This window comes from Octopus sinensis, unplaced genomic scaffold (genome assembly GCF_006345805.1).
Source record: "Octopus sinensis unplaced genomic scaffold, ASM634580v1 Contig15871, whole genome shotgun sequence".
NCBI lineage: Eukaryota > Metazoa > Mollusca > Cephalopoda > Octopoda > Octopodidae > Octopus > Octopus sinensis.
The window spans coordinates 1-21,769 of NW_021833967.1; the positions used below are offsets into that span (position 1 = coordinate 1).

A 21,769-nucleotide genomic window follows, 5' to 3' on the forward strand; every position below is an offset into this window, starting at 1 on the left:
TTGTGTCGACTTACCTTGTCGAATCAGACTCGACTATGGTTTTTTGTAGAATTTTTGACTATAAAGTTAAACCACGTGACTGCATGGGTTCCGTGTTCCCCGGTGGTGGCTCTTTCGTTTTTCCTGAAGAACTTGAGTGCCCATCCTACTCTCCAAAAGTATGCAACATCAGTGTTGGGGAACTATTCCGTTGATGTGATCATCAGATATATTTTACAGATTGTCCAGGCTCTGAGAAATGACAAGGTGACAGTCTAGAGTGACCCCGAGTAGTTAGGATTTATGCGTTCCTTCGTCCTTTCTGCGTCTCAACGATCACAGCTGTTGGCTCATCAATTCCTATGGAATCTAAAGAGTAATTTAGATGACGGAAATGCAGGTGGTATTTAAGGAATTGACATGTAGACAATCCTGCTACTCGACTGTCTGACGACATTGTCTCCAATATGACCTCAGAAGGCAGGGAAGTGTACGACAAACAATTCAAGTTTATCGATGAAATAATCAACGTCTCCGGCCTTATTAGGTTGAGTGTGTTTTTCAGTCTCAGGGAGTTTCCTAAAGGGCCTAAACGAGACATTGCTTGTGTCCAAGAATTGTCTAAAGTGTCACTTGTAGAAAGTAGGGATGTCCATCTATGTTTTAGATTGTTATCTTCCATCCAATCCGGAATGTATTATTTTGGGAATTGACTGCAAGTCGGCTGTATCCCTCCAGAGGTTATATTTGTGGTCTGATTGCCTAGTGCTGAGAAAGCTCCTTATTTAGTCAAGTTTAAAGTGCAGCAGTTGAGGTTAGATCAAGTTGAGAAGATTTGTCGAGGAGAAATGAGGAGGCCTACTGGGAAGGAGAACTGGTTGGGAGCAATCATGAAGGTCGGTGATGATGTCAGACAGGTAAAATGAAATATTTATATTAAAGGATGCCCTGGCTCTTCAGTTCATGGAGTTGTTCTCTGTGATATGCACGAGTATTCAACTCAATGTTTACTTCCGCCCTTATAGAGTGGTCTCCACTTCTTGTTCGGTGGGACGTGTGTTGTATTGGTAGAGTGGGATTATTGAGTGTGTGCCTTCTTGCATGTCACGGAGTAAGATTGGGGACGAGACTGACACTTCTCTCTTTGATTTTTTCAAGTCTCGTTACGGAGGGGAAAAGTCCCAGACGTTTTTGGATGCTCGAAGGTGTTTTATCGAGAGCATGGCCGCCTACAGTGTCTTTTGCTATTTGTTGCAAGTCAAAGACAGACATAATGGGAATATTATGATTAGTGATCAGGGTCACGTCATCCACATTGGTGGAATATGTATTTTAACCGCAGATTTTGGATTTTTGTTTGAGACTTCTCCTGGGGGGAATTTGGGATGGGAACCCGACTTTAAACTCACTGAGGAAATGCTTCAAATAATGGGCGGTCGAGCTGACTCGCCTCATTTCCAATATTTCACTGAGTTGTGCATAAAAGCCTTTCTGGCTATCAGGTTATGTTTGTGTTTATTGTGTAGGCCATATACGGACTCTATTCTGACACTGGTCACGCTGATGACCGATAGTGGATTCCCTTGCTTTCGAGGGAATTCAATCCGTCTCCTATCGAGTCGACTGAGTGCAAACTTGTCGTATCGTGGGGCTGCTCAGCATATGAAAAAGATTATAGATAATTGCTTTCTTAGTATTCGCGCTCGTACATACGATGTTATGCAATATGTTCAGAACAGGATTGCTTATTGATTAAATATAAACTATTTTTTATCTTATCGATTGGTTTTTGGCTTTAAATGGCTATTAATTAGGAGAGAAATTGTTTTAATTGCAACATGTTTTTAAAAGAGGCTTTCCAGTTGGATGAGATTTAATAATATTGACTTGTGGTTTTGAAGTTAGAGGAATTCCACGATCGAAATCATTTTTTATTTCTTTGGCCGATTGGTGGAAGAGATCTTCAACGTTCTCCCCACTTTTAGCTGATGTTTCAATGTAAATCATATTGTGAGCTTTTGCAAAGAGTTCTCCTTCCTCACGGGGCACAACCCTTTCGTTCCCCTCCAAATCGCATTTATTGCCAACCAAAACACAATTTGCAGGTTTGACGGATGCAGATTTTATTTCTTCAATCCACGTTCGAATCACGTTTTTAAAACTTTGCTTTACAATGTAAAATAATCAAATAAACTTCATCTCCCACAGAGTACACAATGAAAATTCCCTGAGCCCCTCGATAGTAGCTTGTTGTTATTGCTCTGAAACGTTCTTGTCCGGCTGTGTCCCACTTGAATTATAATCACTCGAATGTTACGATTTGAAGTTTCACTGGAACATCATCCACGAAAATTGACTTGATTTTCTACAAAATGCAAAAAAAATTGAATACAAAATCAACTCCGATTGTATTAATGTAGCCTTCGCTGAATTGTTTCTCCTATAAATGCTATAGAGGAGCCACGTTACTGTGAATTGTTTAAGAAGTGCTGATTTCCCTACTCCTGAGTCTCCCACAATAAGAATTTTAAATAAATAGTTACTACGAAATATATTATCAGTAAAAAAATACTATTCAGTTCCCATTAAAAGACAGTTCCTATCAAATTTTCTAATTTTATTTGTAAATTATATTATTAATAATATAACTAATATTACTTTAATAATTATTTTTACAAATAATTTCCACAAAAGTAGTTTTTAACAGTAAGTCGATAACAGCTTTAATAATTAGTACATAAAACCAACTAATTTCTTGAATAGTGAAATTAATCTAAATTGAAAAATTGTTATATCGGATAATCGACAGGAAATAGATATTATTTATTAAAACAAAACCAAATTTAACTGAGTTTAGATTATTTAAATAAGATTTTCAATCCTTATTTTTGAATATCTCTTTCTTCCTTTTTGAGGTAGAATTTTCTACTAGTTTCTCACTCTCCTCTCTATCTCTTCGTCAGACAAATAAATTAAATTGATTTTAAAGTCATTATATTTTCAAAGACAGATAGTCGATATATTTTTTGGTAAAAAATTAATAATTAACGACTTCCAGCCGGATTATTGTTCTCAAAGGATTACAAGTAGAATAGCCAAACCATTCCCCTGTTTGGAGATTCCTACTTTAATCTCAGAAATATGGAATCACTGGTTTTAAAGACAAGGGAAACAAAGAAGAGTCCAATAGAGACATATTTGTGTTTCTTCGATTTTCGAAGAGTCATATTCCGGAGTTACAGCGAAGAAGTTAAGGGTAAAATGTCATTTTATCATGACATTTTCCCGGTAGAACCTAACTAGTTTAAAAATTAAAGCAACTCCAGCCGCATGTTGTCGTTCACAATGTTACAGCCAAGGAGATATTTAATTTCAAGGCAACATAGTATGAAACAATCAAATTTCAGCTTTTTGTAACTGAAGTCTCCAAATATTTTCAGTTAGTAGTAATCCTAAGAGTTATTTGGTTAATTAATTTTAAAATCAATGATAATTAAAATTAAGTATTTTATCAGCAAACCATTTATTAAATAAAAGTAGGGGTCTTATATTACACTAATTCATAAAATGAAGCTCCTTACTGTATTTTCACAGGCTGTGGTCAATTCAGAATCAAGAAAAGATGATGACAAGGCTGACAGGCTGAACTATCGGTATGGAGCAGCATTGTTGATTGCCTTCAGTGTGATTGTCCTTACTGAAAACTACGTTGGTAAACCAATTCACTGCCTGTCCTCAGGACTAGTTGGCTATGCCGAATATGCTCACAAATTATGTTATATGAAGGGCACTTATTTTGTGCCACACGGTGCACAGTTTCCTAAAACCCAGGAAGAAATAAACAGTAGGACTGTTTATTACTATCACTGGATTCAATTCATATTTATGATTTTGGCATTTTTGTATTACATCCCAATTATCATTTGGAGAACATATTCTTCCAAATCTGGATTTTCTCTTTCTAAGAATATTCAAACGTGCATCAAAGCACGAAATTCCGTCACAGTTGCTGACAAAAAACGACTTATTAAATGTGTTTCTGATGAAATCAGCAATTACGTTTCCAGAAGAAACCTTCCAATGTCGACTACAAGCTACATTTTCTATTTGATTAAAACAATTACAATGTTTGGGGGACGTCGACAAGGAAACTATTTCACAATTTCCTATTTAATCTGCAAAATATTGTTTCTGGTCAGCATTTGTTTACAGATCATATTGCTTAACAAATTCTTGGGTTTTCAATTTCAGAAATACGGGCTTTTCCTCATAAACGAATATGTTCATGGACGGGAAATCAACGAATCATCTTTCTTTCCTCGAGTTACATATTGCACTTTTTCAATACGAAATTTCAACACTGTGAATACTTATACTCTGCAATGTGTTCTACAAATAAACTTATTTTTGGAGAAAATATTTCTCGCACTTTGGGTTTTTTATATGATTGCCGGAATATACTCATTGTGCTATTTCTTCAGCTGGCTTTATTATCTCACTAGTCTACGAAAAAGAGTGTCATGCATCAAGATACATTTGCCATCTGTGGACGAACATAATTCTACTGTCACAGATTTTGTCTCAAAATATCTTAAAACTGACGGATGTTTCATCATTCGAATGATATCACATAATGTGGATAAAGTTACTGCTGATGACATTGTGGATTCCTGCTGGATGGACTACCTTGAATTTAACGAAGTAATCGGAAATCGCCAAGGAATTTTATGGAAGAATCTGCCTTTTGAGGGAAATTTATATTAGTTTAATTACAGATTTAACATTTACTTGGTTTTGTTCATTATTTGGTTCTTTGTTAAAGCCCAAATTTTAGTATTCTAAAGCAGGGGTTCTCAATCTATTTTACTCGTTGACCCTTTGATTTTTTTCGATCTTCGTAATATTTAAATAGAACAAACAATTTTAAGTAAAATTAGTTAACTAACTATCCTCTGCCTAGAACCGCTGAGTAGAGTCCTCACTGCCCAATTCGAACAAATGTCGATCGAACATGAAGGAGGGTGTTTTAGCACCAACCATCTCATGTTCATAGACGACATTAAGCTGTTCGCTCGGTCTTCAGAGATTCTCCACTCAATGGGTAAAGTCCTGAAGGTTTCATGAAGGCCGTGGGGTTGGAGCTCAACTACGACAAGTCGGCGACTAACACCCCTGTGTGCGGTGACCTAGTCAAAGTCTTGGAGGAACACCAAGGATATAAGTATCTTGGTGTGGTTGAGAGTCCAGCCTCATTAATCACACCCGAAACGAGAAAGTGTGTAGTGGAGGGTGTGCGTAGTAGGGCGGCAATGTTATGCACGGAACTTATTTCATGCCTTGAACGAGTATGCCATCTCATTGCTAAACTACTACGTTGGCCTGATCGAATTCGAGCCGAGTGAGTACGATGAAATGGACCTTATTGTCCGAAGAGTACTCCGAGAGAATCATGTCCACGTGTTGGCAAGCAATAAGGAGAGATTGTACTTGTCTCGCGGGCAGCTAGGACGTGGACTGAGTAACATCGTACACTTAAGTGAGCGAATTCTGACTAAGATGCACGACACCTTGTGGAGTGGGTCGAGTGTATCCCAAAGGAAGACTGCCATCCTTGCTGCTGAAAAAGCGCGTGGTACACACCTAGGGACCATAAAAGGCTATGTGTCGGCTAAGTATGGTCTAGGTGCTACCCAAGTTAATGTGAAGGAGTTGATCAAACTTCAAAAGGAGTCTTTAATTAAAAAGATCAACTTAAAAGTCCTTCACAAGACTCTCTTTAGCAGCCTGGACAACCCGCACATTGACGTATCGTCGTCATCTACGTGGCTGAAATATGGGAATAACTCTCCCCGATCAGAAGGGTTGTTCTCATATTTGCAGGATAGAAACTTTTTTAATGGTCAACGGAAACAGTGTAACCACTGTAAGAGTAAGGCAATGACCGTTGACCATTTAGCCACGAAGTGCGGGAGTATGCTTTACCATGATTACACATGGAGGCATAACGAGGTGGTGAGGTCCCTCCATCTTTTGCTCTGCAATAAGTATGGCTTGAGGCGGTCCAGAAAGTTGCGAACCCATCGAGTTCAATCGGTGAGTGAGAACTCGCGGGTGTGCATTAAAGTGGATACCCCCATACGCACCTCGATTGTTGTCCAGCACAACAGACCCGACATTGTGGTCCACGATAAGGTCACCGGGGAGATTGTTATCGTGGAGGTGGGCATCACGTGCCTAGACCGTTTGCAGATAGTGGAAGTGGAGAAAAGGAGGAAGTATGACCTCCTTGCAAACGAGCTAGGACTGATGCACCAGTGCAAAGTCCATGTCATCCCGTGTGTGATGACATGGGATGGACTGGTCACCAAATACCACAAGCGGTACTTAAGACAGTTGGATGTAGATAAGTCTCTACAGCAGTGGTTCTCAACCTGGGGTCCGCGGACCCTTTAGGGGTCCGCGAAAGATTCCAGGGGGTCCGCGAGATTTTTCTGAAACTTTATTTTAATGTTTCTATTTAATGATGACAATTTTAAATTGCGCACATGTCATCCCCATCTAATCTACAAAAATAAGGATTATTTTATTTCTTTGCGTAAAATGATGAAAAGTCAAGTATTGACTCGTTTCATACAAACTTTGCCTTCTGATAATTCCATACTATTAGCATCTTACATGATCTCATTACGTATAGCGAAAGAAAAGAAACCTCATAATATTGCCGAAAAACTGATTCTTCCTTGTTGTTAAAGACATAGTACGTACTCTTATTGGCACTCATGCTGAAAATATGATTTCGGAAATACCATTATCGAATGATACTGTTCATTGACGAATTTCTGAAATGTCAGAAAATATTAAGTGTCAGGTTATTGATATTATATTATTTATTTCAGGTGGTAGAACAAATAAAAACTTCATGCCATCAAAATTTCGCTATACAAGTTGATGAATCCACCGATGTAGCGAACTGTGCTCAATTAATAATATTTGCTCGTTATGTCTATGACGGAGATTTTAAAGAGGAATTTTTATTTTCATATTCGCTTGAATCGGCCACTAAAGAAGAAGATATTTTTTAAGCAATTTTTATGTTTTTTGACAGTGTTGGGTTATCTTAAAATAATGTATGTTGTTGCAAAACCGATGGAGCTCCAGCAATGCTTGGCTTTCATTCTGGCTTTAGAGGCCAAGTTAGACTTGCTAACCAGGAAACGAAACATATGCATTGTATGCTACATCGATATGCACTTGCTGCAAAAACATTACCTTCAGATTTAAGATATGTTCTCGATGATGTCGTACATATCATAAATTATATTAAAAAGAGTGCTTTAAATTCGCGCATTTTCAGACTTATTTGCGAAGAATTTGAAAAGGATGGAAAGGCTTTGTTATTCCACACTGATGTGAGATGGCTATCTTGGGGAAACATTCTTGCCAGAGTTTTTTCTTTGAGGAATGAATTATCTGAATATTTTATTCGCGAAAACAATTCCAAATCATCGGAATTTATAGAGATGTCTTCTCTCGTATAAATTAACTCAACAAATCGCTTCAGGGAAGACATGAAACAATAATTGATTTTGTGGATAAAATTAAGTTTGTTAACTGTTTCATATTAATTATTAGTGCTTTTTTGATGAAGTTAACACTGTGGAAAGAAAAAGTAAAACTAAATAATTTTACTATGTTTGAATCTTTTGAAGAACAATCTGTAAATATAGATGCATTTGAAATCAAAAAAATAACCGAACTTATTTATGCACATTTAACATATCTTCAACAAGAATCAGGGTTTGCTTGTCGACAACCGAGCCTCTTATTGAAAAAATTGCCTCGAAAAAACAATATCAACCTTCTCACTAATTTTCTCTATTGATTTAATAATAAATTTTGTTTTTAGATAAGTAAAATTTTTTTGACAAAAAACTTAATAAATATGTAGGGGGTCCGCGAAATTTTTCATTTACTCACAAGGGGTCCGCGGAAAAAAAAGGTTGAGAACCACTGCTCTACAGGCTTATATACAGTCAACTGTTCTTAAGAGGACTCTGGAGAGTGTCTCGTTTGATGCTCGCCGATCCAGCCCTTTCCTGACGTTTAGTCAGCAAGAGGCGCTGGACTGCACCTTCTCGAAGGTCTACAGTGCCAGAGAAGAGGAGGAAGAAGGGGAGGAGGTGCGTGGAGTGCCACCTTCTGCTCACTTCGAAGGCACTGGACTTAGTTAGCAAAATTACTTAGTTAATTAGTTTCTTTTTTAATAAAGGCTTTACGTTAACTAACTATCTATAATGAATTCATTGTTTATAATCAAATCAAACAAAAAACTCAATGTTAAGTTATTATTTTAGCCTAAATCTATAATAAAAAACAATTAAATACTAATGTGACTGATGGTTTTTGACTAAAAATTTGATATTTGGCTCTATTTGTTTTAAACTAATATCTCCTCTAATTGACGCATGTAATCTGCCTTGTTCTTTATTTAAAATTCGATTTAAAGTGCTAAATCCACATTCAACAGAATGATGTCAGAAAATAGAATGCTATTCGTTCCACAATTTTGGATGTCTCTTTCACTTTGCGTTTGTGAATCATTATAATATAGTTTTAATTCTGGATTGAACTTTATTTCTTTTTCTTCTGGGTTTGACAAAAAAGATTAATCACCCAAAATAGAATTTCAAATTCAAAAATATCTTTGAATCGAGAATCTTTTAATTTTTTATGTATGCTAATAGTTTATCTTTTTTATCCAAATATTTTCTCCTAAGCTGATCCAACAATTTGTACGATTTCATTGCATCAGTTAATAATGAATTATTACACAATAAGCAATATATACTTTTTATTTTGCCTACAGAATCTCCTCTAAAATTGGTGTGGTTCTGTTCTCTTTTAAATGATTCTGGACGGTATTCTGGATTGACTTCGGGAAAATATGATCAGTCGTAGCTGATCTCTGTGAAAAGAGTTCAGCTTTTCGTATTACTGTCTTGTAAAACCCCATAAATATGTATTTTGCCAGTTTATTATAAATACAAATTTTTTTTTTACGTCAAGTCCTTTCCTGGTGAGGCATCCCTTCTTCAGTTTGTATAGTGCAATACCAGTAAGCGTCTTCTTGTAATAGCCTCTGCGCATCGAGGAGAGAACTCAGTTTCTTGGTTTTGTGTCATGGTCCGTCTGTCCTGTCTTTTCTTTTAATCAATTTCTTGATTTTTGTTTTTCCAAAGTTCAGTTTTAGCTGACCAGTCTGACAATTTTCTGGTGTTTTATAAATTAGGGCCTTTAGTATTTTACTGTTGGATATCAGGTTGATATCATCTGCACAGCCTATCAAAGTTGTCTCTATCTCAAGGACAGGCCTCAAGTCTCGAAAAACCACCTCAAATAGATAACAAACAGAATATTGAATAGTGAATCTTTTTAGGAAGCGGCATGTGTTGTTTCAAACTTTCTCGACGATTCATATCTAGTTTTTACAGTAGGCTTGTCTCCATTTTGACAGCCGAGTCGTCTAAGAAGTCTCCAAGTATTTGTAGAAGTTTAGTTCAATCGACCGAATCAAATGCTCTTAACATGTCCATTTAAAGGATAGAAGTTGATATTTCGAGTTTTGTAGATTATGGTGTTTAAATTGGAAATATCTAAAAGCAAACATGCGTTTTTTTAGCTTAAATTATTCCATTTTCATACTAATCTGTTGCTAAAAATAGTTAATGAACCCGAAGAATCATGTTTTAAGACTAATTTAATCAAAAAAGAAGTTATTAAAATTTGCAAAAAAATGCCCCGACAGGGACTCGAACCCTAGACCTTCGCGTTATTAGCACGACGCTCTAACCAACTGAGCTACCGGGGCGCTATTATATGACTTTAAATTTAAGGAGTATATTATTTCATATGATCTGCTTTTTAGCATAATTTATTTTGTTAGAATTTGCGGTATTTTGTCAGTTTTTAAATTACCTAATCGAGGAGAGAACTCAGTTGCTTATTTGAAATTAATAATTTCACTTGATTCTGAAAAACAAAACAGAATGATTACTTTAATTAATTTTTTTTTCATACACCAAATTTTTATCCAAAGAACAAAATAAAACAAATTTTGTACATTTAGAAATTATACAAACAAGTAATTATTTGTGGTTAAGTATGAAAAAGAAATCACAAAGAACTTTTCTTAAGAATCAATCGAACTCAATACCTACTGCTTAATGGAAACTATAGGAGCTTCTAACTCACATAAGCCATTTTATGTCAAACAAAAAAATAACCACAATTTAATCCTTTTGGTAAATTAACAAATAAATAACGTCGATTCTAAATTTATACTGCCTCGTTAGGATTTATAGTTCTCAACGAAAGCATTTACACGATATCTTCGATGGAGATTCTCATAATCATTTAAAATAATTACTCCAAGTTCTTCCATGAATATTGTTAATTATTAAAGCGATTGGAGCCAAAGATCCTAGTTCAGCCTTTGTTTTCACTCCATGAATTTATTTGGAAGGCCAACAGGATTGGTTTTCATATTTGAAAAACAAGCATACACCACACTAGGTCGAATATATAATTAAGGAATAAGAAGAACGAGAATGTCCATATTTAAGTAGATAATGGCTATTTATTTTGGCTGTACTGAATATTTCATAAGTCATTGAACCGCGAACCAAATCTTTTTTAAAGTGTCTTAGGTGTTTCATACATAGAAAAGAAAAGGCATAAGAAATCAATTATGTCACTTAAATCTTCATAATCTCACGTTGATAGAGTCTTAGTAATAATTAGGATAATAAATAGAATTGCGTAAAAACTCAGAACAAATCACAATTTGATTGAATTTGAACTTGTTTATATATTCCCATCAAGACCAATAATCTGTATAAATATGAATATAAAAATACATGAAGAAAAGCAGAATATTTCCAACAATACCAGCAGTTAAGCAATTTCCAATAAAATTGGAAAACAATCCAATCCAGCCTTCAGCTAAGAAATCACATACATACCATAACCCGGAATGCTATCATTTTCATCTTGATATATACTTTCCTGTGCACTGAAAACATCTTCAGGGACACCCTTGTTGGATTCAGAAATAACTTCCCGAATGAATTGTGTATATTCTGCAATTTTGGACATTCCGTTGCTGATGATCAATTTCCGAACGAGAACAAAAGTGTTTGGTTTCACTACAATCTGAGCATGTACTTTGAGATGTGAGGAAATGGGAGAATTGCTAGTTATGCAGAATCTTAAAATTACTAAATTATTGATTACAGCATCTCTGTGTGAAAAGAATCTGAGTACGTCACTCCCTTAGTCCGCGATATTGTTCTGATAACATAGACTGCTCCCATCTTGGTCGAAGACTCTAAAATCTTATTTCTAGTTAAAATATAGCAGAAAAACCTGCTCTTCTTCAATATGAGCGACAATCATTCCGAAAGAGGTGTTGGTCTTCATGTTGTAGACGACTTGTCTTCGTTTTACGTCCCCATCCTGTTGCCATTCGCTTAAAGAAATCACTGAAAATGTATACTCATAAAAAATACAAAAAGCATTTAATTTATCAAAAATATTTTTGATAAAATTGGAATTCATAAACATCAAAATAAATAATTTGTGGGCGGACAGTGAGTAATCAACCGCAAGGAGTTGCTTTCCAGGATGCAAATGTCCCTCACAATTTACCGGTTCTTCAGGAGAGACTGCCTTTAGTCAACTAATTAAAGAACGTGTTGTTTTGTAAACGTCAAAAAGGCACGAGACGTCATCAATAACTTGTTGATTCGACTCTATGATTGGTGACGTGGCTTGTGGTTCTGATTTAAAATCAGATTGTGAGGCAGACTCCCTTGTAGAAACAGAATTTATGGTGTTTCTAAATGTGGATGTTCTCAGAGTATCGGATATCTATTACATAACCAAACAAACAATTACCTCCCCAAATCTCCGACTGTGAATACTCCAAATTAGATTATAAACTTTATCTCGACAAAGAAAGGAATAAAATGTAAATCGTTTTTCATTTACGCAGTGAATCACAATTGCATTAGGGAAAAGAAAAGCAGTCTTTTCTTTACGAATATCTACAACATCTTTTAATTCTATGACGATCTATTTATTTGCAAAATAAGTCAACATGATTACAGATATGTTCTTTTGAAGAATTTTGCAAAAAAGGAAAGATAGTTAAGAGTGACTACCAACTTTCCCTGTATCATAATTTCCTGCGAATCGCACAAATAAATGCTAAAACTGATTTTTTATCGGTCAAACCCGAGATATAAGTTTCATTCTCAAGATAACCATCAAGTTCGGAAAATCCTAATTGAGATTTTCTAGAAATTATTAGTTTCATTTAAATGTAATAGCAAAAGTTTATTTACTTCTTTTTAGTATTTTTGATCATAACAAATTAAATCGCTAATTGCCAAAGCAATTCAAACAGATTTATTATTAAAGTTGTTTAGGTAATTAAATATTTAAAAAATATTAAAAAAGCATTAATAGTCACTAAGTAGACTACTTTTATTAATAAAGAAAGGACAAGAGAAAAATCGTCATTGGCAGATAGCCAGAGTATTGCCTCTGACTATGGCTATAGATATTCGTTCGATTAAATACCGGTGCCCACACGGGTCGCCGGTAACCCTTTCCATTAGTGAGCCAATGCGCTGGAGTAAAGTCCGAGTAGAGGGCCCCTGTATTCCTGACGTCTCAACAGCCAGGGGGACAAAAACTCTGCCATTCCCAATTCCAGCGTATTTCTCAGCCTTTCTCTTCTCAGCCCGTTCAGACGCGGCTCCCGGATTTTCGATACATAATTTGATATTCTGATTGGAAAAGACGTCCCAAACCAGAGACTTTCCTCTCTGAAATGGAAATGTGGTCATTCCATCGGGTCTTCTGCCGTCCTCTACAAAAATTTCTGCAGGTTCCAATTGTGTGTGGAATCCAGCAGTTCGAAGAGATCGACAGATGATCTGGTTCAGTTCTGAATGCTGTGAGGAACGTCCAATTCCGTTTCGACATGAGAGGGAGTGATATCCAAACTCGTCGGTACACACGCCGCAGCTGCATTGGTGTTTTGCATAAACGCGTAGACCGAGGCGCAGACAGACTCCAATTCTTACGGCTTCATCCTTAAGAAGGCAGCCAGTTGTATTACAAGGGAACAGTTTAGCCACGCGCCGCTTAGGGGCTGGCTACCCGCTTGTAAACAAGCCAACCTTCTCTGGTCCATGGTTTCCTTTAGCCATGAAAACGTATTGGCGTAGACTTTCGACGTCCACTCCGATTGGCAGGTCACATCAAATGGCAATGGCAGTCCCAGCTTTTTCCATACGGCGACGCAATCATCCACAGCAAATGATTTCCTCTGTTCGTTTATTTGAGAAAGAACAGTGTCGATCAAGCCGATCCCTCCAAAGGAAATTGGAAGAGTTGAACACAATTAAAAAATTACATCTAGACCAAAAAATGGTCTTTCAAAAACAGTCTTCTCTGATTCAAAAAATAGTACAGCACTCTTCAATAATATATATCAATAAATGTCATTATTTTATAAATATAAATTAGCATTTAAAATATGTCGGCTGATGAGAGGATAGAGCCTTATCTTTCACACTTTGATATTATCGAACTGGAAAGAAAAATATCTGAGATCAAATCGATGGATACTTCAAATGAGCAAGTATTTACTTAATTCATTATCATTCCACTAGCCAATTGATATAATCAAATTTATTGACCTTACCTCACTTTCTGTCTACGACGATCCTTTTCGACTCAAAAATATATGTTCCGTAGGTGTCAGGCCTATTCATTATTCTGAATCACATGTCGCTGCAGTTTGTTTTTTTTCTCGATTTTCGAGAGAACTAAGTGAATATCTCTCCAAAGAATCTTATTCTGATAAAATTAAATTAGCAGTAGGTCGACTCATGCTGATAACTACATTTTAGTTTGTGGAGGGTTTCCACATGCACAAATTACTTTATTTGCCAAAGAGGCTGAGATTCGGGACGCCGTAGCCAGTGGAGTCAATGAGATCGACCTTGTTATTCCTCGAGGATTGGTCTTTGCAGAAATGTGGGACGGTCAACTTAAATATTATATCCACAGAACTTCTCAATGAAATCACAGTCCTTAAAAAGGCATGTGGATCTTGTTTGTTGAAAGTGATTATCTCGTCAGGAGAACTCAAAGACGTTGACCTTATTCAGAAAACTGCCGCGGTCTGCATTTTGGGGGGTTGAGGATTTTTGTTGAGTTTAGGCTCCGACTTTGTTAAACTCTGCACAGGAGTTGGAGATGATTTGGCAACCATGGAGGCTGGGTTTGTCGTAGCCTCAGTAATAAGAAAGTACTATGAGATTACTGGAAGAAAGGTGTGTTTTTACTAATCGCAGATTGGCTTAAAAACAAGTGGTGGAATACGGACTGTTGATCAGGCGATGCAGTGGATTTGTCTGGTCAAACGGGAGCTGGGAAAAGATTGGTTGACTCCTCAACTATTCAGAATTGGGGCTAGTTCGCTTCTCCAGAACATCGTTAATGTTTCACAGTGATTTTTTCTGGTTACTTAAAAGATTTTTTTGACTTCAATTTTTAAAATCATCAACTTTGTAATTATCAGTCAATAAACTGCTTTATATTTAGCGGTCAATAATATTGGAAATAAAGTGGTTATAAAACTTGAATGAATACTCAGAAATTCTAAGATTACGTTCCTCTTTTGGAAAGTTATTGCGTTGGGAGTACCAGTTGTGGCCTTTCATTTCTCTGGATGATGAATAATATCAAAAATACATGCAATAATTTAGCTTTGGGTTGAATGAATTATTGGAAATTGAATAATGAATTGATTCTCTCATTTTTTCTTCCGGTAGTCTCCCTTGCATATATTTTCCAGGTTTGAAAGGAACTTGACTTGTTGAACTTAGTTTTTGGTGATATTTAAAAGAAATGTTTTTTGGCATTTCTTTGAATTCACTACAAATCAAATATTAAATTTATAACTTTTGAAAACTATTTAAATTCGGTTCTACTTTATTCCTGGCTTGAACATTTTTATTTTTATCCGGTTCTTGTCTTAATTGAAAATTATTTTCATGCATATCTTTCCGAACCTTAATTTATTGTTGATTAGTATACAGATGCTTTAACATTTTTATTTTTATCCGGTTCTTGTCTTAATTGAAAGTTAATTTCATGCATATCTTTCCGAACCTTAATTTATTATTGATTAGTATACAGATGCGAGTTCATTGCTTAGTGATTTAACCATTTCCTCGTTTTTTGCATCCAATTGCTCGAATTTAAAACTATTCATTTTTTTCATTTGCTCAAATTTGTCATTAATTAAATTGAGAAAGCTTGAAGTATGAAAATATTTAATACGTTTTTTCTTGCTGTGATAATTTTTCGAAAATTATTGCCTCTCTGCTTACATCAAGTTTTTCTAGCAATTTTTTATCAGTAGAAATTTCTAGTTTATTCACTGTTGAGTTCATTTTCTCCTTGTTTTATGAACACGTGATTACATTAATGCTTTTAATTTCTGTACGCAAAAATTCAGTTTCTTTTTCAAAATCGCTGCAAATCTGCAATTACTTTATTTTGATACCGTTTTTTTCAATCTTTCTGCAATTTCCTCAAGTTGTTTATTAAATTCTGATTTTAGTACGTCTTGTTCATATTTGTTTTGTTCGAGTTTGTTTTCTAGCAGACGAATCTGAGATCTCAACCCGTCAAATTCTCGTATTAGGTCAGAATTTAAATTTCTTGTATTTTATGTTATTTGGCTTACTTTAGACTTGAGATTTCTTCATTTGCTGCATTGTTGAATTGATCAAATGAATCGGCCCGTTCTGTTAATTTTTTGTTTAATCTTAACTATTCAATAATAAATTACTTTTTAACACTTTCCAATTCTGCATCAATCTCATGAAATCTATGAATGTTTTGGTCCAACATTTGTTTTGACTTGTCTGTCAAAAATCTATACCTGTCGATTATTTCCTGAGAACTTTTCAACCCTATATTGTTTAGTATTCACTCTTACAGTCATTTTTGAGTGGTGATAAGTTATTTTGTTGTTTATTTGGATTATAAACAGTTTTGAATTCTGTAAGTTGCTCTTCATCCGATGACAAGACTAATTCAGAAAGATGATTTTTGGCGCGATTTTTCATTTCCTGGCATTTTATAGACATTTCTGATGCCAAATCTTTAATTTTTACATTTCTAAAACTATCACAATAAAAATCACATTTCAGATTGTTTGCGGTTTCTATTATCTAGTTCTATCGATTTTCTATCAACGTTCTCTCTCCTACTTTGAGAGTTGCCTGTATTTCGAATATCTTTCGGAATAAGTTTTATTTTGTCGTTTGGAGGTTCTGATGTTCTCATTTGAAGTGATTTCGGTTGTAATTTGTGTGGAGTATTTTTTGATATGTCACAATGAGGTTTGCTGGAATATTTTCAAAAAATAATTACCGCAAGATATTTTTGTTCGGATTTTTCAGAATATCAAAAACTTGTGAATTTTTTGAATAGTCGAAAGCAGATTTTCCTTTTATAAAATTCGGAAATAAACCAGAACGGTCGACAATGTCCAACTTTACCCCAGCAGTTACCAAGAGTTCTGAGATCTCAATATTTTTCTTTTTTGCTGCAATAATCAGCGGAGTTCTGTTTTATCAGCAATGCACCACATACTCTCCTTCGTTGTTTAACAAATTAAAATCCAGTCCATTTTTTATGATAAATTTACACATTTCAACTCGATTTTGGTCAACAGCCAAATGCAGCGGATTGTTTCCATCCTACCGTGAATCCGCACAAGACTACCATATTCGGGACAAATAAAACATCAATCTCAGATCTAATGTTTTGAGCCATGAACAAATTTCCAAAATATGCAAAATAGTGGAAAATGTTGTTTCCAAATATGTCTTGTACGTTCGTGTCAGCACCATGTTTAAGCAGTGTGAGCATACATCCCGTTTTGTCCTCGGAAGCTGCCTTAAGATCAAATCATTTTAACAACCGTAAGCAGCGGTGTTTTGCATTCTGAGTCACGAATGTCATGTCTTGTTCCGAAACAGCGCAATAATTTTGAGACAATCTCTATATTTCCTCTAGCAGAAGCCAAGTGCAATGCAGTTCTGAATGTCGACCAAATATATACCGAGATTTGTTGTCAATTATATTAGGATCACGGATAGAAAGTTTATTGAACTCCTCAACATCTCCCGACAAGGCGATTTTGTGAATTTTTTTAATTGACCCTGCATCACTAAGACTAAATCGGCTAAATGGTCTGTCGAATGGATTTGTGTTTGTTTTGTGTTTTTTAGTACGGAAAAACTTTTTCATAATATTGTTTCCATAGATATATTAACAAACATAAATTAAAAAATATTAGTCAATCAAAAAAATTAAAGCTCCAATTTAAAAAAGTTGGAGAAACCTTTCGGGTAGTTAAGGTAGCGCCTAGGCAAATAATATCGATAATCCTATGAAATTACAGCAACCAGGACACCGATTGCATTACATTTCGCCACAAATCATAATCTGCCTCATTTGGACGTAACTCCTCGCAATCCCATGGAATCTCATCAATCAAGGAAAGACGTGTAAAATCGGGGTCAGTATACCTGCAGTAAATTCACAGATTTAACATTATTCGATAATTACGTAACAAAAGTTCGTCGGGTTTCCGCCAATCTCTAAATTTGTGCAAATCTGCCTTATCATAAGAATCCAAATCTATTTTCTGTACATCACTGGCCAACTATTGGGTTATTATCACCCAATCACCATTTCAATCTCAAAATCGTCATCTTTATGTTGCAAATAATCCTCCCAATCAACTTGGATCACCTCTCCGTATTTCCTACGATATATAAACAGAGATTTACCTCATAAGCGGAAGAACTGTACCCACATAACACTCCTGAATTGCTTCAATCATATTTTTGTGTACAATCCACTCTTAATCTCATATTCCTGCAAACTTAAACAACAAAAAAACAGGACGGTTTCTCTCAATAAGACTGAGAGTGTATTCAGGGGAACAGTCGAGAAAGACAGTAAGATGTGGGTAAGGCAAACTGCATAAACTTTGACTGGAAATATATTTATAGTACTCAAAAGCTGGGATATAAAGTAACTGAGTCTACCAGCTTTACTAATTAGTCCGCATGAGTGGAGGGCAAAGGCGTAGGGAAGGTCTGACCAAATTGACCTATTTAAGACCACGCCTTGTCCAGTATTCAACATGTGGGCTACAGAATCGGCATATTGACGGAATCGGAGATCAAATATGGAAAGTTGTATTTTTGAAGCTTTGATCCCTGGATTTGGATCTTTGAACCAATCCTGAGGGAGTAGGTCCTCAAATGTTTGGGAAGTTGCTCGTCAAAAGGTCTCATGTCTAATCCGTTCGGTAACTTGAAACCGTCTTGGTCGTGATTGATGTCGGGAAAATAACAAAATTTGAAAAAATCTGAAAATTTTCGACAAAATGATTCTTTTCCAATTCCAATGTTTCCGCAAATTATTATTATTTTGCTGTTTTCGTCCATTCGCTTTAATGTTCCGTCAATTATTGAGTGCAACTTGGTATATCCATATTTTTTATAATTCCAAGGTTTGGGCTTTGTGTTTTTGATGTACGATGTTATTCCTCGGCGAGAATAATTCAGAAATATGAACTTGTGCATTGTCACACAACAGCAAGTTTTTAATGTAATTAATTTTATTTTAAAATCAAGATTGCTTTATAATTTCACAAATTGTGATTACAAATTTGATTTGTCTCAAGTAGATTTGAATATTATCGATTGATGAATAAAAATATAGAGTTTATCGAAAGAAATATGAATTTAACATAAAGATACTTATTTAATTTATAATTATTTAAAAAGTTTAAAATTGGCATTACCTCACATCAGCGTTGTTAAAAATCATGATTTTTTAATTTCAATCGGGTTTTTATGAAATACAGTCAACCCTCGTTAATCCAGAAATTCAATCGACTTTCCCTTCGGATTATAGAGGATGTAAAATTTATATGATTGTTAGATAAATAATCAAATAATAAACACAATTATTTATTGAAAAAATAGAATAAAGTTCATTGTATAGTGTTTTTAATTAATTTTTGTAAATCATCAAGATGTGTTTCAAATTTTTGACAGTATCGTTTGTTATATTTTGAAAAGCAATTCGAAAAAGAACAATTTGAATGCATCAAATAAGTAGTTGGACTAATATCCTAACTCTCTTCGACCTGGTCATCTTTAGCATTAAGCATGATATCTTCAACAGTGTATTCTTCTTGAATCAGCGCAATGATTTCATCGTTATCAATGACTTTTTCTGTTTGAAGCATATCTTCTTCAATCATAATTTGGTCCATCTCATTATTATGTGCCTCAGTAATTGGATCTTGGACAACTCTTCTTCAGCATAAGACTCATCAAGACCTTGAATAATTCCAACTTTTTTGAAACAATAATTTCTTGTTTCACATTTGCCCAAGCTTCATGAAGTAAAAATATTCCATGTTTAAGATTAACAAAAAAGTCTAACGATTGATCAAGCGAGTTCATATAATCAACCACTAACTCTTTTCTGTAATAATGCTTTAGATTGTTTATTATTCCTGCATCCATTGGTTGAAGATGAGCAGTTGAGTTTTTTGTAAACTTTATAACTTCAATGTTTGGAAAATTGTTCTTCAAAATGTGACTTGGCGTGTTATCAAGAAGCAATAAAATGTTTGTCATATCGCTTCAGCTCATCTTCAAATAGCAGCATCATTCAATTAAACAAATAACGGTCATCCAAGCTTTCGAATTTGCATAATAATGACAGAATTTTCCACATTGAATCCTTTGAAACACCTTGGTTTCTGGTTGTGTCCATAACAAAAGGTGTCATTTTAATTGATCCAGTTTTATTAAAACATAAAACAACAGTTATTCAAACTTTAGATTGTTTTACGCTTTTTCTTTGGTTAATGAAATCGTTCTTGTATGAAATGCTTGAAAAAGTCCTGTTTCATCCATATTTAGTATAACTTTAATTTTTCAACCATTTTTTGGTCTATGTGCTGAAACATAACATCATTCATTGAATTTGCTTCTCCTTGAGGATCTTTCAATTTCAATTTGAATCGATTTTTGAATCTATATAGCCATCCTTCGCTAAATTGCAGGTCTTCAATATTTAGCTTTTTTCCAAATTCCTTGCTTTAGAATAATAACACCCCTCGACATAAATATTGGTGAATCTTCAACTTACTTCATTCATACAAAGAATGATTTAATTTTTTCTTCAGATATATTTTAAAATCTGATAAAATTGATAAAATTAATTTAATTATTTAAATTTTGAAATTTTGTCTAAGAAATTTGGAAAAAACAACGACTTTCATTGGCATAAAATTTGGTTATTGTGAGATTAATATGTAGAATAACCTCCTTTTGCCGAATAGATCTCCCAACACCTTTTTTTCATTGACTCAACTAATTTTTCAAGTGTTTTTGATGGAATAGAATTCCAAATATCTAATAGATTTTCCTTCAGTGCCTGAATGTTCTCATTTTTTCTTTGCCTAATTTGAACTTCATATATGCCACAAATGCTCTATCGGATTTAAATCCGGAGATTGCGAAGGCCATTCAATTTTTTAATATTTTTTCGCGAAAATATTGAATAATCATTTTGATGTATGGCAGGGAGCGTGTCTTGTTGAAAAATATAGTCAACAATCCCCATTTTTTGTACAGAAAATGGCAAATTATTGGTCAAAATAGATTGATATTTTGCAGAATTAAGCGTTTTGTCTATAAATACCAAATCGCCTACCCCATGATAGAAAAAAAAACCCCACCCATGACTTTCCCTAATTTTTTATTACATCATATTTACCTTTTCCAAATTTGACAGTTGGAGTAATATTTTCGAATTTATTCATTTCAAATTTTTTTCTATACACAATTTTCTTTTTTGGATCGGTAATAATTCAAAAATACATTCATCAGAAAAGATTATTGATCTAAAATCATGGTTTGAAATTTGAAGAAATTTTTGGACGATCTCGAATCTGGAAACCATGTGTTTTTTGTTAGAAGTGGTTTTTTCTTTGCAATTCTTCCGAAAATTCCATTTTTATTTAAATTTCGTATTATGGTTCGAGACGAGACACGTGTTCCAGAAAACTTTTCTATTTCATTAGAGAGTTCAGAAGCAGTTAAAGATGAATTTTCCTCTGATGTGCGTACCAAATGATTAATTTGCACATTATTCAAAATTGATAGTCTTCCAGAACCATGTTGGCGGTCATATGATCCAGTTTTATTGTATTTCTTGATAAAATTTACGACTGTTGAATATGGAACACCGGTTTCTTTAGAAATTTTAATATATGACATATTTAAGTCGTATAGCGCAATTATTTTCCCTTTCATAAACGAATCGAGAGTATTATATCTAAAAATATTTTTTATTAAGATCAATCTCTAAATACTAGCATAATTTGACGGTTTAAATTTTATAACCAATTTTTATGTCACTAACCTAATTGCCGACATGCTTTAAATTTCTTGCAATATTAAAATTTAAATCTATTTTAATTATAAATACAAAAAATATTATTTTAGAAGAAGATCTAAAGGATCTTAAAGTATGAATTTATTCGTTTTTAAATGAAAAAAAGCAGGAAAGATAAATAACCAAATTTTTTGTCGAGGGG

At 34.5% G+C, this 21,769-nt stretch overlaps 4 protein-coding genes and 1 non-coding gene across 5 annotated transcripts; 3 read left to right on the plus strand and 2 right to left on the minus strand.

Moving 5' to 3' along the window:
• Nucleotides 1–1,080: 1,080 nt before the first annotated feature.
• LOC115230606 (putative phosphatidylinositol 4-kinase alpha-like protein P2) lies at nt 1,081–1,731 on the plus strand. Its single transcript, XM_029800747.1, has one exon. The coding sequence runs from the start codon at nt 1,081–1,083 to the stop codon at nt 1,729–1,731; it is 651 nt and encodes a 216-aa protein (XP_029656607.1).
• A 75-nt stretch (nt 1,732–1,806) lies between these two features.
• LOC115230601 (ras-related protein Rab-2-like) lies at nt 1,807–3,206 on the minus strand. Its single transcript, XM_029800742.1, has 3 exons — nt 3,106–3,206; nt 2,449–2,521; nt 1,807–2,145 (listed from the first exon to the last, which is right to left on the minus strand). The coding sequence occupies exons 1-3, from the start codon at nt 3,204–3,206 to the stop codon at nt 1,807–1,809; spliced, it is 513 nt and encodes a 170-aa protein (XP_029656602.1).
• Nucleotides 3,207–3,546: 340 nt separating this feature from the next.
• On the plus strand, nt 3,547–4,743 carry LOC115230603 (innexin unc-9-like). Its single transcript, XM_029800743.1, has one exon. It carries the CDS (start codon nt 3,547–3,549, stop codon nt 4,741–4,743), a length of 1,197 nt encoding a protein of 398 aa, XP_029656603.1.
• A 648-nt stretch (nt 4,744–5,391) lies between these two features.
• Nucleotides 5,392–7,061, plus strand: LOC115230604. Its single transcript, XM_029800744.1, has 2 exons — nt 5,392–6,072; nt 6,876–7,061. Exons 1-2 carry the CDS (start codon nt 5,392–5,394, stop codon nt 7,059–7,061), a joined length of 867 nt encoding a protein of 288 aa, XP_029656604.1.
• A 2,712-nt stretch (nt 7,062–9,773) lies between these two features.
• Trnai-aau lies at nt 9,774–9,847 on the minus strand. Its single transcript has one exon. It is a non-coding gene; the product is annotated as a tRNA-Ile (tRNA).
• Nucleotides 9,848–21,769: the final 11,922 nt, after the last annotated feature.